The sequence below is a fragment of the Pungitius pungitius genome, chromosome 5 (genome assembly GCF_949316345.1).
Source record: "Pungitius pungitius chromosome 5, fPunPun2.1, whole genome shotgun sequence".
Taxonomy (NCBI): domain Eukaryota; kingdom Metazoa; phylum Chordata; class Actinopteri; order Perciformes; family Gasterosteidae; genus Pungitius; species Pungitius pungitius.
In genome coordinates this window covers 16224364-16243095 of record NC_084904.1, presented here as the reverse complement: position 1 = coordinate 16243095, position 18732 = coordinate 16224364, and the positions used below count along the sequence as shown (strand labels likewise).

Here is an 18732-nt window from a genome sequence, read left to right as displayed (position 1 = left end):
TTGAGGATAAATTAATAGAATTTCAGCATTTTGATTAATCCAAGAGAATCGATCATTTGCGTTCCCCTTTTTCTCTTCTAATTGATCATTGGTGAAAGTTGGTTTTGGGGTTTGAAGGAGAGGATTTTTAGCTTTTTTGCTGAAGTGTCTGTTAAGCTTTGAGGGAAAGTTTGACATTTCACACCTGTGAAACTTTAAGTCAGTGCTCTAAAATGGAAGTGTGTTCGGTAGTGCACAAAGGAGATTTTAGACGGATGAGGGCATGAAACATTAGTGTTTGATAATAAACGTAAATTGTATGTTTTAATCTTGAGAACTGTGTGAGAAGAGACATGAAATAAATGAAACAAGCATCTGACCAGTCAGTTTTGTGCTAGTTACCGGGCTTTGTGAGGCTGAGTTTGTGAAGAGCACTTTGCTGGATTTCCAAGGTTAATTAAACTAATTTGTTTAGTTGACACACTGATGACGCTGACCTCTGTGAAGAGAAAGCCTGCATTATTTGTCCCCCTGTTGGAGGCTAATCCAGGCACCTTCACGATCCATCATTTTAACCTCACACTACTTGAATGTGTGAGGCTGTGTTGCAATAATATGCTGGTTTGAGGTCCTTAAGGAGAAAAGCTGAACATTCCTCTTTCAAACACCAACGGCTCCCCCTTGGAGATTCACCTCGGGGCTCCTGCCTGCCAGACATCCAGACGCCTTGTGAACTTGTTTTCTGATGTCTCCACTGCTTGTGAAACGTTGCCCGGCACCATCAGAGCCCTTCGTTCAGGGAACCGTGTTCCTTGGAATCTTTCCCCTCCTCAAATGCCCGTGGGGTGAGATGTTTTGAGGGCCTTGGAGGAGGTCTTGTGCTGTTTCCCCTCTCTGAGAATAAAAGATAACTCAGTGCCGCATAATTCTCCATTTTAATATATCTGATCAATTTTAATGAGCGGGGTTGTTGGTGTGGGATTTAGTGTGTGGGCCCCCAGCTGTGAGCTCGGTTTAGGAGTGAATCATAGTCTTCCATATCGCTTTGAGGCGAAGGTTTGGTTTAATCAGTCTCACTACAAATAAGTCTTTTTTTTAAGTTAATGTTTATAAACCGTCTTGCAGCGCTTTGGGAAAAAAAAGGCCTACCTATGATATACATACACATGCAGATGTGATATATCTTTAATTGCTCAATTTGAGTCGGTGGTGTAAGTTTTATTTATTTTTATACTCTTCTATATATATATATATATATATATATATATATATGGAATATAAAGATAAATATGGCCCACATATCTACACACAGGCACATGAATACATACAATCTGGCAAAGATGAATTTGTCAGTATGTCAGGGACAGTTGAAAAATGTCCGACATGTTATGGACGTCTTATATTACAAGTAGTGTTAGCGAATGCTGCTCTCGTTAGTGTAGTCGATCCCAGATGGGGCCCACGGGACTCCCATAAATACGCTAAATGTGTCTTTGTTATTGGTGGGGGAGCTTTAGCAGCATGAAGATGTCCGTTCCCCCCCAATGGGCCACTTCTCTTTTCTACCTGTTCAGAACATGGGGATAGATGCCGTCAGCATTCTGGGTTCAGTTTGATGGTGAGAATCGCACGCCTGGGTTAAACCGAAGCTATTTCTTGATGTTTGTTTTAAGTTAACTGGAGCGACGGCATTGGTGCAATTGACCTGACTAAACCCATTTTGTTTTGAAAGTCCCTGAAAACCAATAGTTGTCTCCAAAAGTTTTAAATGTTTATTAGTTTATGAGATTTTGTTGTATGTGTGTGCTTGCTTTTGTGATCAGACACAACGCAGAAGTGTACCTTTGTGCAATTTCATTCCCATAAATTCTAAATTTATTTTCAGGGGCTTTCAATTACTTTACTGTGTTAAACTTCAACCTCCTGGCACCTGCACAGGCTTTAACAAATTACCAAAAGTAGTTGTAAACAAATATTTTTTGGCCTGTTCCATGTCAAGTTCTCTCCTTCACAAAGTTTTAGACTCCCTTTATAAAACGGGACAGCAAGAGAAAATGCTTCCAATCTATCAGGGAATTCTTTTCCATGTCGAGAGAAATGTAATTAATCAGAGGAATCCAAATGTTTGCTTCTTTGACTTTTGCTTTCCATGTGTTGGCCTTGTAGTGTGAATGATTGCAGGCCCTTAAGACTTTTCAGGTGTGTACAGACTTAAATGGGATTAATGAATAAAACATGCTATGGTATTGGTCTGATTGACAGAGACGGTGTATATGCAATTTACTATTTTTAAGATCTTATACATGATTTATGTGTAGCAAGAAGGCATTTATTTTTGTTTTAGATGACAATGGATGTTGTGGGGGGCCTTCTGTACCTCATGGATTCTAAACAAAGGGGTTGCAATCCTAAAAATCACATTCTGTGTACTAGAAAACATATATTTTTGATGTTCTTGTTTTTAATAATGAGATATTACACAACATTGCTGTATAATTCTTATTAAGATTCATACAATGCTACTTTACATTTCATTAGAAGTAGAATAAGGGGTGAAATCAATTTAAATCCTAACGTATGGATTATGCAGTGAAAACTGTACTTCTGCTTCTAAATGATTCCTTAAGATTTTGATGTGAATATACTGTGTGCTTTTATCTTTGTGTCTCTGTGAGTGTAAGTGAATGTGGGACCAGTGCATCTCAAACAAATATTAGGTTCATGAGAGGTGCATGTTAACCAAACTGTGAGCGAGTTTATTGACAATGCAAATATAACAGTAAACCAAAGTCAAAATCTGCAAGCACAAATAACATGCACGCCCAACTTACTTTTGCTTTCCTCTGATCGCTCTCAAAAACGTGGCCTGTCACTCGTGGGCGGGCGGACGCAGTCACCATGGGATCACTGAATGGAATTGTTTACCATCCTTCTCTTGGTGATGCCGTCGAGGTGGATCGCATGTGTTCACGGATTTTGACTTTGATTTTCCTTCGTAAGCATTTTTTGCTTTTTGCATATGAAACCTATTAGTTTCATTTGAGATATCACCCAGGTCTTCTGGTGGTTTAGCACTGTGGTTTCGCTTCCTACTGCAGTTAGTTAGAAACGCTTTGTTCCTCTGTGGTGTTTGATTTATGGGGATGAGGCAGCGTTTGGCTCCACTCCTCAAGGTTGTAAAACACCAGGGTAGTTTCACATCTGAATTACCCATTTTAATTGACATTTTCAAATCATATCTTTTGTGGTTTCACTTCTCTTTATGCCGTCTCTACATATTTGCTGTTGAACATGGTTTGTAAAGAGAAACTGGGAAGAACTAAAAGCAGGATAGAGAGACATTGATTAAACTATAAAGGGCTTCTTAATCTATCGGTCTTTATTGAATTGTGATGACCTTGTTGCATGTTTGTGTATTTCTCGTGGAAAAATAAATGTGCCCTGTACTGGGGTAGTTTGTTTCACCTTTTGTCATCTTGGCTCCCCCCTCGTTATTCCCTGCCCTCACTGCTCATCATGTGGTTATAATGGAGCTTTGCTGGAGCTGTGCAGTGCAGCAGAAATGGTTCTCCATTGCAGGAAATCTACATTTTGTTATTTTCTGTAACTGTATGTTGTTGCTGTTGTTGGTTCATATAAGGCAGGCCTTTCAATGAGGATCAACGCACCAATTAAAACACCCTTCTTTCGTCGGGCAGTTATCCAGCAGTTAAAGTTTCATTTTTCTCCTTTCGTCCTCCCATGGCTCGTGCCTAATGAGACAGCTGGAAGCAAAAGCATCGTTTAAAAAGGCTGTTTTGGACCACTCTGAACTACAACATTATAATGTGGAGAAAGACAATGAAAAACTAGACCAATAAGATCCCCTATCACTTGATTATATATTGATTTAGAACTGATGAGTCAAATTTATTGCATATTACATTAGATTAGATTTCTATGACATTTTGATGGTATATTGTCCTATGACTTAAACCACTTTTTTGGTTTAATAGGATATTTCTGTCTCTTTCATTGCATTCTATACCATATTGTTGTGATCTTTTAACTTTATAAACTTTATATTTGTATAGCATACTATCTCTGATATTCTTAACATTTGTAGATATTTAATACTAAGTGAATTCTAACATAAAATTTTTTTTGACTCGCGTGATAAATTATATATATATACTGTATAATGTAGATAACAAGTCATTCAGGTTTTAAGGTTATGCATATTTTTTTAAGTGCCCACATGCAAATTGTTATAATTTTTGCAATTAAATTAATGCAATTAATTAATTAGGAAACGCAAATCACCACCAAAACCTAACTCCCGTTTCCAGGATATTTAAAATGTTGCGGGCACTTCAGCTCTGATCCTTTGCTGCTCCGTCAGTGCTGTGAATGAGCATCTCTCAACAGAGATGAGAAGGAATCCAGATGGCTCAGTTTCAATTTATTTATGGAGCACATTGAAAAACAACAAAATATGAAATAAGTGCTGTACAGTGGTAAAACAACAACAAATACTATTTAAGATGGCTCACTCCTCAGCTACTTCCATTGTCGACTTAAGAAAAAAACATATTTTTACATATGTTTAATAGGTTAAGTGAGTTGCTATAGATTTACTAGCCCAACATTTTACAAGTTAGTATAATTAATAAACAACATTTCTAAACAATCTATATTTTTGAGCAGGCATTTGTAATTTTTCCCTTAAGTCAATTAAATCAGAAAACAAATCATTACTTTTTGCCGTTATTTAATGCACACCATTCATTTATTGACTTACCAGAAAACATGCTATGTCATGATAGAATATTTTGGCCATTAGCCATCTCCCAGCCTGAATGTGATAAATAGCCTATGTCGTGTATTACCATCTTGCATTTGTTCACATGCTTAATCAATCCTAATAAATACTTGTTTTTAATGCACAGCCTTAGTTGCTGACGAGCAGGCCGCGTGCTGCGTCGCCAGCTAGCAAGTTAGCACGAAGGACAGACTAGCGTTAGCAGGCTTGCTCGTCGACATGGCGTCACTTTGAAGTTACACTTCAGCAAGTTGAACTGATTGTTAGACCCCCCAACTCACTCTCAGGTTATTTGTTCAATCTTCAGTTCTGCTTCATCCTTGACTCTGAAGTTTAACACATTTAGTGTTTGGCGTGTAAAGAGGCCCCGCAACAAGATCCACTTAGAAACGAACCAGCGTGGTGTATTTGCAGAATGAAGTACAAGCAGTGGTGTTTTTCTTTTTTTCTCAGAATAAGATCTCTTATTCAGGGAAGATCAAGTCCGCAAGTAACTGTAACTGACAAATTTATAAAATTGATTGTCATGTCTGGCAAGTGTTGCATCTAAAAGGCAGGAAGTGTGTCTACACCACTCATAAATATCCACAGTTTGTTCTCTCAAAGCAAAAACACAGTCTACAGGAGCTTTACAGGAATGCATTGGAAACAGCTGCCACAGGAAGGACGCCCTATTGAGAGTATTTGAGAAATCACACATCTGATCTCTCTTCCACTCACTTACCTTCTCTGTTTAAGTTCTCTATGGGAAATGGCTTTGCAACATTTTTGTGTACAATTTGTGTGTGAAAAAACTGCGGGATTTGAGTCCTTGGAAGAGCGCAGTCTTTTTGTTTTAAAAACAAATTTGGCCGCTCAAACATCCTACATCCTTTACACCTGTGAGCACTGTGGCACCAATATCTAAAGACCCTGTAAACTTATTAAATGGGGACATCTCAACATGATTGTTAGTTCTATTGATTCAGTTATGTGTGTGAACATAAAATTGTGGACTATTAAATATTACTATTATGCCTTTAGGAATGGCTACAATCAAATGCTAGGTCTATTTAAATATGCAAATTACATCAAAACCAAACTATTAAGTGAACTAGCCATAGCACCGAACAAAAGCAAATTGTTTTGTATAAAGGGACCAAAGCAAACAAGTTAATTAATATTATTTAGCTCATTGTACAGGCAGCAATATACTGTGGCATGTGCACTAGACTGGCATGTGCACTGGATGTCATGGTGCTATGACCTTTAACGTTACCGTCACTACTACATCATGATCATGGCGATAAATTGCCTCAATAAAAAGCAAAACGTTGATGAAAACAATATCAAAACACCTTCAGGCACTGTAGATTACACTACAACAAGCGTTTTGCATAAAAATGTGTGCCCCTTGACTGTGTTCCTGTACAGTATCTGAAAATATAAAAGCTTCTTTTCACATTTCACAACAAGTCGATGCAGGCCATGCAAGATATTGCTTGTTATCTACATAAAAGATATAAAGTCAAATCACGCTTTAAAGTCCCTTTTTGTTGTCAAGTATCATAATCTCTCCCCGGTGAAGCCGGTGGCACTGAGAGGATACAAAAGATCAAAAGCGTTTTACAGGATCTGCTAGTGAGATCCAAGTCCGTGGCGAGTCTAGGGATTCACAATAACACTGGTGCCGTCCTCTTTTTCTCTGCGCTGGAAGGTGGCGTGAGCCTGCTCCAGATCCTCAATCACCACCAGCAGCCGAGCAGCAACGCTCTGACCTGGCTTCATCAGCTGATCGTTGCATTGTGCACCATCTGTGAGGCAGAAGGTGTACAGTGCTATCCAACCGAAATGGATGATGATGATGACAACATCCCAGTCCATCCCCATTGTCAAAAATACTGTGCTTCCAGCATGTGGAAGATTTATAGTTAAAATGCATTTGCAGGCTCACCTGGGTGACTGTCAGAGTTTGGTTCTGTATTGCTGGATGTCTGATCAGCATCTGGAATCTCTACATATTTTTTCCTGCAATATAAATCAGAAAAATGGATCTTATGAACAATGTTTTTTCTCCCATTGTGGTTTTGTGTATTCCTGTGTTGCAACGTTGACCTCTAGTGTGCAGGGAATGAACTGCATCCAACCCGGGAATGTTTCCACACGGTTTCCTCCACTGACCTGAGTTTGTCTCTGCCCTGGAGAAGCTGCTTGTATATGGTCTGTGTCTCTACATCGGGATCCAGCGGGTCGCTCCAGTCCCCCAGTGTCACAGCTGAGTGGGTTCTGCTGCAGCCTATAACTGAGAGCCAGCCTTTAATTGAGCAGTGGCACTCCTCTTCTACTCACGCAGGTGAAAACTAAATATCATTCAACTGGCCAAATTGATGGAGGTCTAGTGGAAATGAAACATTTCTTTTACTCCAATTGCCCTGGTGGGAGTAAAGCCTCAGCATTACCGAAATAATATTTATTTTGCTCAGGACCGCGAAAACTCATTCAATGGCCTAAAAATAATCAGATGTTGCTTTAAGACAGTCACTATGTATAGTTGGTCAGAGAAAATTGCATGAGGATTCTCGTAGGTTGTTCTCCACTGATGCAACGGAAACAGTAGCTACAAATTAAGGGTTTAATAATTAAATAAGGATCACAAGGAGGTATTTGCAGCCATCCAAGTTGAACAGGAGCAAAATAATGTACCTGATGATCATGGGGAGTTGTAGGTGTTAATTTACATCCTGCGTGCCAATAGATGGATTTCAACATTTGTGCAGCTATAAGAAGCAGGATTACCAGCACGGTCCACCTGCAAGCAGCAGGTCCATTTGCCACTGCGATGAGCCCCTGGGTGGAAAGAGGGCAGCATGCGCTCATTGTAGATGCTGACTTTTCTGATTGCTGACAGCCACTGGTTCAGCTCATTAACATTCTGCACAAATACACCGTAAACCATCAGACCATTTTGTGGTCCATTAAAGTCATTCTGCAATAAATTCTAGAAAAACATTGCTATACAAAAGTGATCATTAATTGTGTTAATTAATACAATAAATTGGATATTAAATATGTTTAAATAGCACTCAAATAAATGTGTTCAATTTTTAAGGACAGAGCATGTTAATGTGGATCAGTATGAAAATATGTAAACATGCTGGAGTTAGAAAGAATGATCGATAAATTATATCGGAGCTTGATCGCTCTTTATGTTAAATTTAATTAAAGGTGTGGAAAAATAAAATAGTTGAAAGAGTTGAAGAACGTTTTTGGTGACTAAGTGGTGTCGGTACCCAAGCACCTTGCACTGGATGTACATGGTGTGCAGCTGTCCATCGTTGTCCTGGGTGATGACCTGCATTACATTCTGCTGCTGAAAGGCATTTTCATCCACCCTCTCCACGGCACACACACAAAGAATAGGGATAGAGGAGCGCACCTGCAACAGTTCAGCAACAACCCACAACACCAATTAACACAATTATGCAGGCTGGTAAGGATGGATCTTTTGCCTTAAGCATCTGCACTTGCAGGCTTAAGTGAGATAACATTTGATCACAGAGCAGATTAATGGAGCAGTGTCTTGTACTGCGATTCTTTGCACATGCTCAGATCTTAGATTAGGGACGCAGTGAAGATGAAATCGGCATCGCAGGAAAGGCCACTTTAAAGTGTAAATCAGCCACTTCCAGTGGAAGCTCGATCCACTGAGACTGGAGTACTCCAAAATTGAGGAAAGGGTCCAGCACATTGTCTGCAATCTGATTTGCAATGTTAGCATGAATATCCACAACCTTCAATTACCCCTCGCCTTTATTCCAGTCACACAAAGCCGGGACTGGCTCAAAGAGAGAGCTTTTTACTGCACTACAGAGATCCTGCTCTCTCTCCCTCTCTCTCTTTCTCTCTCTCGACATGGTAATATTACTAATGACGTCCTCACAAGGAGATAAACATGAATACCGTGAAGCGAGCGGGGAATGACTGAAATGTTTCCTCTTTTTATGAGCCAGGTTGGAAAGGTAGACACGCTGATTAATTCCTCATCATGAGGCATATCAGCTGCTAATAAGGGATGATTCACTTTAACATGACTTTTCATTGAGTCAACGGATCTATTTTTGGATTGTATACAAGACAAGGGAAATAAAATGGCATTTATCTGGCAGATTGTTGTGGTCCAGATGTCAAAGTTAAAGACAGATTCAAGAAAAGTGCGAAACTAGATAGCAAAAAGATACAAACTTGAAGCAATGGGTGGTTGCAGAAATGGCTAGTAAAGTAGATTAACATTAGTATGTACATAAAGGTGTAGAGCTATAACCTACTGGTTCACTACTAACCTGCCAATCAGGCGTCTTGGCGTAGGACAGCGTCTCGCTAGTCAACCAGAAGTAGCGTTTCTTAAAGGCAAAGCGGGAAAGCAGCTGTGGTCCCTCTGCCTTGTGTTTGTTGAGGTAACCCTCTTTAACTGTGACTGAAGGCATGAATACAGCCCTCTGTGGCACCTCCGACACTGCAGAATGAAATTTCCATTGTTTTTAAACAGAGAATGTAAGTAAAGAACTTGCAACCCGCATGTTTTAGCTGGTTTAAGGCTTCATCTTCTTTCATTGTACTTTGCCGGTACCTCAACCTCCTTTATCACCACTCTAAAGGACAGCTTCAAAGAAGCATAACAAGCACGCGCTTTCTATCCCACAAATCCACCTGAGTAGCATTAAATGTCAAAGTGGCCTTGAAGTGAAAAGAGTAGGTGTGGTGTGCAAGAGGCGCCTGAAACATGATATATCACAGGGGGAAGACGTTTCACAACAACAACCTTTCTGACACAGTAAGAACGCAGCCCAGAACACGTTGGGTAACCAGTGTGGCTTCTCACAGCTCATTAATTATGTCATTTATTTATAGTAAATAAATATTTCACCACTACAGTATTGTTTTGCCTCACCCTGATATCAGCTGCCCACTAGCAGCTGGCCTGTGGCTGATTAGCCCAATAGCACGACCTGCCTTTTAAGTTTAAAGGTGTTTGTTTACCATTGTCATCCTTACCGATGTCATGATCTATGTCGATCATCTTGTCCAGGAAGTCTTTGACCGAAGCCACACTGCGGAGGATGATGGGATGAAGAGGCGCCATCCACTGCTCCTTCCCGTGACCCAGCTGGAGGCCCAAGTTCCCGACGCTTTGCAATGCCTGGGGACCATAAAGACACAGTTTACACTCAACGTTCACCCCCTCAGCACATCAAATCCCCAGTAGCCGACAGAACTCAGTGTGAGTGACTGCATATCTCAAAGTCGGAGATCAAAAGGGTCCCTGAGGCCAAGCATGCTGGGAGGCCCTTTGTCCAGCCCACACCTGTCCTAGGGCGAGGAGGAAGTCCCTCTCCACACCCCTCTCTGATGCTCGGCTTTGAACCGCAGTTTGGTCGTGGCACACGCAGAGGTAAAAATAGCATGTTCTCTTTCTCTGTGGAGGACCCATGGCAACAGCACTTCAGCACCATGGACAGCAACCACAGAACCCACACAGGGGGAGAACAAGTTTTCACTTTTCTTCTAAAAGGACACCCCTGTTTCCAATGATATTGAGGGCGATTATGATGGCGTTTGTTGTTGGGGTTTGTGATGATTTATGACATACCCTTTCTTTCAAAACCACAGTGAGACGCCTTTCTTGACAGTCAAAGGGGATTTTATTTTTTCGATGGTGTCTTTCATTTTTAATTTAAACCATTTCCACACAAATAAGGGTATTTAAGTGGGTATATTGTTGAAGGTTTATGACAAACAATGACATGTCACTACTGCACACTTGCTGACGTTAGTCAAGTGTGAAATGTGATGTGTAGGATCTTGAGTTGTCACTAATTTCTAATTTTACAAAATAAATAAATTCCACTCTCTAGGACATAAGAACAGTGTTTTACAAAAGCAATAAGGTACGAGAGGCTGTACTTTATCGTCCAATAATGTAACAGTTCGAGGGTGTAGAGCGTGCAAAGGGTTGGCAGACAGCATGTGTCCTTGCATCCTGTTAACTGTCAGCTTTTTTGTCGTGTCTGGATTAAGTTAGTCAGCACATCGTGTGTACGTTTGCCTGCATAGTGAATCGTACCTTGGCCAGCAGCAGCAGCGTTCTGCTGGTACGTGTGTCCGCGTGCTGATCCCTCAGCTGGAACAGTTTAGGTGTGAGGATTGCAGGAGCGAAAAAACGCAAGAAAAAGAATCCACTGATAGCCAGATACTTCACGTCCTGCAAAAATGATATCAACAGCTGTAATGGTAACCCAGAAATGATTAAACATCAAATAAATAAGACAATTTATTAAAGAAGATGTTGCTGTTTTTCTGTTGTGTGTTTCGCTCAGACGGACCTCATGCTCAGGTTCAGCAAATTGCTCCTCAACTCTCTTGTGTAGCTGTTTGAAGGCCACTCTCATGACAGGAGGACACTGATCGACTGAGCCCACGATCGATTCGATGATGGTGGTTAAGTAGCTCTGCAGCATCTCCACGCTGCTGTCCCGCACATCTGCCTCTGACACTGCACTTTTAAATGAAATTCGTCTTCCCAGACGAGAATAGGAAGAGTAAACGACTGCATCACTGTGTCAGTAACAATAGAGTATACACTGTTAAAATCGCCAGCCATTTTTGCGTAGTGATTACTCTAAAGTATTGTCAAGGTTACAATGCCTCTTATAATAAAACTGATAACCCCTCTGTTCCTGATTATGTCATTACATGTGAGACCACGGCACGCGTTTGAGTGCAGAATTGAAGATGTCTGAAGAGATTTATAGACACCGCGTGAAAACAAGAAGGGGACGGCAGGCAAATCTACTGCAGACCGACAGCGCATTAGATCCTCGATGGACATCTCAGGGGGCTCATAGCAGTTGCCAAGCAACAGCCCTCCCCCCTTATACATTGCTTTTTTTTCATTTTCTCACATTGATGTCTCCCTCTCTGGGGTGAAGTGTAAAGGAAGCGGGTAGTCTCTTGTGGCTGTTTTTCCATTTGATCATTTTAAAACGCATTGTGAACAACGTGGATGCACCTACAGTATAACCCCCACTTATCATTTGTGGCAATTTAGACAAGCACATAAAGTAGATTTGGAGAGTAAAAACAGAAGGTGAGTAAAAAAAGAAAAAACATGCTTAGTTTTACCTTGTCCGGTTTAGATCAATCTTACATGGGTCCAGCTCAATATACTTCTTCTCTTCGAAGATGCGGTTAATGATGGGCTTCAGCACCTCGTGGAGATAGAGCATGCCAACAGCCTGGCAGGAAAACAATACTGTATGTTGAATACATCTTATTTTCATCTATGATTCAGGTATTGGATTTCTCATATGTGTAAATCGGCATATTTCAAAGCGACAACAAGGTTCAGTATGAGGCTTAAAGGGACCAAAGGGCATGTAAATAACCCAATAGGTTAAGTTGATAGAAATAGGAAATGTTAAGGGGAAAAAAGCAGAGATTAGAATAAATATAAGAAATAAGAAATTCACAGGAGCGACGGAAAATCAATAATTTACTATTCCTGATAAAATAAAACAACAGATAGATCAATGCACCTTCATGAACTGTTCCATGGCCTTGGAGGCAAGGGAGTTGGAGCGAAATAAAGTGTTTGGATCAGCTATGAGAGCAAAACAGAAGAGAGATAGATTAGGCTTTTGGAAAATAATAACAGAATTTTATTTCCAAATTGCTTTTGATATAAATAAGTGAATAACAACACTACTGATCATGAACCACAACACCCCTGGTTTACGTTGTTGCACTTCAGTCTCCATCTCTCTCACTCCTCATTTCCAGTCAAATGCTGTTGTCTGTCCACCGTATTAAAAGCTTCCAAGAGTGTAACAAAGCAACATTTAACTTGATGTAAATCGCCCTATTAATACGGTTAACCGAGAGCTTGATACGCTTTGTGTCTGTGTTTTTGTGTTAATTTTACCGGCGAAGAATTCATCTGCACTTAAGTCCTTCAAGGTGGAGATAAGAAAATATCAACACTGACAGGACTTGGTTGCCAGGTCAAATATTTTAGTTTTGAAGGACAGAACGTGTGGAGAAATGTGTGGTTTTGATTGCAGCAGAATTTGTGTAAAGCACTTGTTTGTTTTCTTTACCCCTGTGTTCAATTTTAATGTCTGGCTGCTAGCGACATCTATTCCTGACCAAGCAGTTACTGTTCGGATCATGTGGAGTTGTCATGGTAACATAGGCACTATGCTTATTATCTCAAACTACACCAACCAAACCAAACCCAAAGAGCTATGAGAATTTCCGGGGGGGGGGGATGTTGTGTGGATGCAAAAACATGACTAATACAGACAACATAGAAGCCATGAAGAGAACAGTTGGTGAGATAATAATTGGAATCGGGGTAGAAGACATAGTGGTGGTATTCTTGAGCTGCCCACACATAGAACACAAATGTCCAGAGACCTTAATGTCAGAGACCTCAGAAGGTTTATCTGACTAATTCAAATACTGAGTAATAGGGATGTGTGTCTGTTATGTAAGCACAGTTGTTACACGCTTACATTATCAAAGTTATATCTTTGCACATCAAACCGTTTCACTTTTCACAGGTTTGGACAGGCAATGCTCATTTAATCCTACTGGTGTGGTTGACCTCCCGCGTGTTGAGGTAATCCAGGAAGGGCACCACCAGGCCCTGGCCCAGGTAGATCTTCACCAGAGTCATCGCCACATCCTGTCGGCTCTCGACCGTGTTTACCTCCTCCAGCATGGTCAGAGCACTGCTATCCTCCACCTGGGGAGAGGAGACCTCGGCTCGTGAATCACTACCAGCGTGAACGTGGTGCTTTTCCTGAAGCCAGAACACAGTGAGTCAAATAGCGGTCCTGACCTCCGTTGGGGAGATGACGGACTCCACCAGAAGGTGAATGAGAGGCTGGTAGTACACAGACGGCAAGATCCGATCCTCCACCAAGCGCACCTTCAGACGCAGTGCTCCCAGCTTGCCACTGGCAAAAGAGGGAAATACCACAGAAACACCGTGACACCTTGATACTTTCGGAGTTTTATGACCAGAGATTTCTCAAAAAGAAGATAACTCTTGAAGGGGTAGTTTTAACAGATTGTCCATAGAGAATTTATTTTGGAATTGATATTACTGCTATTTTCTTGTACTTGTGGTGAAAGACAATATCTAACCAGCGTCTACTCAGCACTTCAAACCTCTTATGTTACCTTTTAGCTCTAATGTCATTTTGAACCTCTTTGTAACTATATCTATTGGCAGTTCACTCAGCTTTATTTCTGTTCAAAAATGATCTCAAAGAACCAATGCTGTTAGAAATCTTTCACACACTTTCAAATGCAAGGATGGAAACATTTCCAAAAGGCTTGTCTTAGTTATGCAAACACACAAAGACACCACGTTGGACAAAGAAGCACAGCCATAATCCTCACCCAGCATCAACCTCATCATTCCCCAAGGGAAGCAAGCGAAACCAGCCCTCTAACGGAGGTGTCTTGTGCAAACAAGCAAAAGGGATTTCCACCTGTGGAAAGAAAGAACAAACAAGGATACATCAGATGATCAGACGGGGAAAAAGCACTTTAAACTCTTACTGTGGTGGGTAATATCTTGCTTCCAGATGAATCATATTGTGATTGTGATCGCACCACGAATTTTATAAAAACATTCCACACTACATCATTCTTGCATCCTTACCTTTCCCAGAAAGTCGTTCTTTCCCACCATGTCCCAGTCCCAGACCTCCACAGTGACCGTTCCCTCCTCCCTCAGCTCCTCTGGATCCAACTCCAGCTCCAGGGTCTCCACCCAGTGAGGGAAACGAGTCTTCTTGATAATCTAAAACCCACGGTTGGGGTGTTAGCAGCTCCTAGAGCCTTACATGTGTACACCAATATGAAATAAAGTGACGGACAACCAAATAATCATCAATTAAAATTGCAGAACATGTATTTCTGGCACCCTAGAAACCAACACCCACTGCACACGCACACAGACGGAGGCTCACCGAGGTCTCTGCACTGTGGTTGTTGAAAATAACTCTTGTAAAAGGATCAGAGGTTCCAGAAATATCTCTTGGAGCCAAGTCTCTATGGGCATCAGCAGAACAAAAGACAACAGAGCTGATCAAAACATCTGAAAAGCTCAACAGACTCGTATTAGCAATGAAAACTATGACTTTACACTCAGCGCTATTCCATCCAACTTGATTTACATTAATCTGAGCATGTTTAAATTACAGAGTGTCAAGCTCTGACTGACACGCTCATTAGTGCCCAGCCTGAGAGGGAGAGATTGTAGCCCGGGATGCACAGATGGGGCAGTGAGTGGTGCGATGGTGGCAGTATGACTCAGGAGGAGAGTGTGGAGGCGGGCGGGTTGATGGTTATTCCATTTTGGCACAGAAGCACTGATGGTATTGCCAGGTTTTCAGCTACAGCGAAGTATCTTCTGACCAATTTAGAAGTTTAATTATTTTTAAGCTATATAGATATGTGATGGTTGTAACCCATGTGACTACATTGACACAGACTTCCAGAGTATACCTACCATTAGAGGAGCAGGCTTGAGAGGAGCAGGTAACAAAAAAGCACACAGTGATGTTACCTGGCCTCAATAACTTGACATCGCAGGCTGATCTTCTCTGTATCTTTCAGTAGCTGCAGGCTCAGATGGATTTCTCCCTGGACTTCTTCGTCAGGGTCAACCCTCGTCAGGTTCAGCCAGCTGTCTATACCTGACCGTAGAGACACTATTCATTAAAACAACACCAAGCATTAAGAGAGAAGAAACCCGAAAAAACAGAGCTGATCAGAACAAATTGCTTCATACTCAACTAAACTTAATTGTTAGATGAACATTTGAGATAGAAGAAATTTTCAATTGTTCGCCAAAGATTTTTGGTTATCTGAATTTGTCAAGCAAACAATACCAAACATTCCCTTGCTCCAGGTTCTCAAATAAAATTAACTTATTATATACCAAACTATATTTTTTAGGATTCACATTGTCAAAGGGGGTGAAAAACAAGCAATTGAATGGTGTCACCATGGGCGTTTTCACTACTTTCTAACATTGCATGCTTATAAACTCGTAATTAATCATTATGCTTTTGAGTAATAAGGGCACAAGATGAAGGCATGAACCATGAATCATGTGATATGGATTTGTCCATCATATTCAATTGTATTCTGTTTTATTATTACACAAATACCAAACATAAGAAACCGGTACAATATCAAGGACAGACTGCGAGCATATTTCTGTAACTCAGTGTATCGCCATGTAGAAGTGAATCACACTAGTGAAGCCAGGTGGCTCTCTGGGGAGATGCGTCAGTATGCAGCAAACATTCCCTGGTAAACACTGAGCAGTCTGATAAAACTGTAAGTTCATCTCGACATATCATATTTTAAATGCCGTATGTCTGACCAAGACCGTGCAGAAAGGACTTGTGGAGGTAAAAACGGACTCATTTCTTGAATGTGAAAGCCTCTGGGAGACAACACATTCAATGGTTTGGAGCCATTTGAAATGCTTTGGTTGTGTTCCTCATTTCGCAGCGCTGCAGGCAAAAGGAAGGTTTGTAATGCACAATGAAAAATAACTCATGTTCATGCAGACAAGCACACGCTCAGTTGTCGTAATAACACGTGCTGCTATGTGAATGACAATTTCATTGCTCGCGAGTTTACACAGTTAACCTCGATTTTTAAACAAATGTAAGCAAATCACATGAAATGTGCGAGAGGGCACAGAGAAATATTCCCAGAGTCTGCGTCTAAAAAAGGCACGTCTCCCCCATCACTTAGACCTTTGGCCGTGGGAAGCCGTGTGTTTTTAACCTTTGAGTTCGTACCCATACTGGTACAGATTGGTTCACTCATACCTTTGGCTTGAGATCCGATGGCTTCCTTGCTCAGGGTTATCTTTCCGATAACATCATCATGACTGTAGAAAGAAGGAACAATAAAAGGAGATATGGTCAAATGGAAGGTACTGAAAATGCCATCAAAGTTGTTTATCTTGGTAGAGTTAAAGAAGGTGAATTTGAAGACAGACTGATTCGAGTAAGCACGACAAAAAAAAACAGTAATCACTCATTCCTTGGACCATTTGCCTAATAATGTTTATTCACAGAGGGTTTTTTTCCCCCAAAAGGTTTCAAACTGTATGAAGTCCATGTCGACTCATTCATCAGGCAAATTAGGCACACAGGCCAGGCTTCAAAGACAGTAAATCACAAGTGGCAAACTCGGTCAAGAGCAACGGTTGGATATGGAATCATTTTGATACAGGTATGGATGACACTGTTACCCGATTGTGTCTTCGTCCATGACATGAAAGGAGAGTGAATGGAACCCCATCGGGAGGTGCAGTGTGTACTCTTCACCCCAGAAAGGACTGAGGTTCTTCCACACTGTGGCGGTCCTGAAAACACGGGTTTCACATGTGTGCTTTTCAGACCTTATGCAGAAACTCGTGACATGAATGTATGCATCAATAGACCCCGGTATGGCAATGGTAGTAGGCTTTGGATTTACAAAAATCTATATTTCAGTATCTATACCAAACATAGAGCACACTGTTGATAGGTTTCAAAGGATTTAAAAGAATACAAATAAATACTGATGATCTGCGGTGAATAGTTGTGCTGTTTTCTGTAACACGCCAGATGGAAAAACAGCCATTGTAGTTCTATAACACAGGAAATCTGGATTGGTGTCAAATTGCACCACCTGGAAATATCACACTGTACTAGAGTTGCAATTAAAAATAGCTTTTATTTATTTATTTGAATGAAATCATTTGTAGTTGTTCCAATCAAACTAAGGAACACCTCTGAACAAGCTTCCAGCGTTCTCCTTGGTTACACCAGGAGCTTACTGCAATAATTGATGCACCCTCTCCATGGTTACAGGCAGTTGTTTTAAAGGCCGGACCAGTATCGGGTTCTCTGCATAGGATGAGCCGCGCTGTGGGCACCCACCACCCCGATCGTACACACTACTCACTAGTTTACAAGTGCAGAGTTGCTGGAAGTCAGAAAACTAACATAGTACTGAAAATGTTCCAGTTGTGATGACAGATGATGACTTTAAATGTGGGCAATATACTTTCTCCTGCTGTAGCTATCTATTAGTATACACCTCCCATGCACATACAGTATATCACAATTATTTTACAATCAGTGACAACTCACCTGGCCACAACTTCATTGTCAACTTTTACAATGCAGTATGGGTCACTGGTTCCGGAGCTTCAGATGAAAAGAAAAATAAATCCTCAATTAACATAACGTCAATTCCCTGGACACATCGTACCAGAAATTGGTGTTCTGACTGTTCTCCGATCTAATCAACCTGATAAATATAATAGCTATTAAACCGTGAGGAGGCTGTATTATTCACAGCACACCAGACCTGACAGAAACCCATTCAGTCGTTACTTACACGTCTTTGGCCGGGAGGTTCCTGCCCTCGACAATTCGAAAATAAAGAGAGGTGTTTCTGGCCATTTTATTCGAGGAAGCTAATCCAGTTTCTCCCGTTCCCATACGCTCTTATAAATAAATAGTGCTCTTCCCCTCCGCGAGGGAGTTTTCTTCATTTCACGCCACCTTCAGTCGCGTGACGCCGCCGCACAGCCCACCAGTAGCGCGCGTGCAGCCCAGTCAGTCCAGCAGTGGGTCTCCGTGTCAGCCTTATATCTGCTCTTCTGTTATACGAGGATGAATGTGCAATGTGACATACACACAGTATCGATTTAGTCACAGGAGCACCCGACATTATTCGTTTGACATTGCTCACTACGTGCTTTTTTAAAATGTACGTTATTGCCTATTTTTTTGTGCGCTTTCGTGCTAATTTAGTAAGCGTGTTCTCAGGAGCTCCCCATCTCTTGTAAAACGCGCCACCTGGCGAACACATGGAGCTACTGC

At 41.1% G+C, this 18732-nt stretch overlaps 1 protein-coding gene across 1 annotated transcript; it reads right to left on the bottom strand.

Moving 5' to 3' along the window:
* Positions 1 to 6348: 6348 nt before the first annotated feature.
* Positions 6349 to 18656, bottom strand: LOC119225346 (rasGAP-activating-like protein 1). The gene is made up of 21 exons (XM_037483146.2): positions 18245 to 18656; positions 17995 to 18051; positions 17109 to 17222; positions 16681 to 16742; positions 15399 to 15528; positions 14800 to 14881; positions 14490 to 14630; positions 14225 to 14316; positions 13659 to 13776; positions 13409 to 13562; positions 12352 to 12416; positions 11939 to 12051; positions 11140 to 11332; positions 10881 to 11018; positions 9812 to 9956; positions 9100 to 9272; positions 8058 to 8195; positions 7556 to 7691; positions 6941 to 7061; positions 6714 to 6787; positions 6349 to 6573 (listed from the first exon to the last, which is right to left on the bottom strand). The coding sequence occupies exons 1-21, from the start codon at positions 18346 to 18348 to the stop codon at positions 6425 to 6427; spliced, it is 2499 nt and encodes an 832-aa protein (XP_037339043.2). The 5' UTR covers positions 18349 to 18656; the 3' UTR covers positions 6349 to 6424.
* Positions 18657 to 18732: the final 76 nt, after the last annotated feature.

Excerpts from the sequence above, each read along its gene's own strand:
- LOC119225346 (XM_037483146.2), bottom strand. The coding sequence starts at position 18,348 with ATGGGAACGGGAGAAACTGGATTAGCTTCCTCGAATAAAATGGCCAGA. Across the intron at positions 16,743-17,108 it reads ATGGACGAAGACACAATCGG|TCATGATGATGTTATCGGAA; the intron begins GTAACAGTGTCA and ends TTCTTTCTACAG. Across the intron at positions 7,062-7,555 it reads CTTGCAGGTGGACCGTGCTG|TTATAGGCTGCAGCAGAACC; the intron begins GTAATCCTGCTT and ends GCTGGCTCTCAG.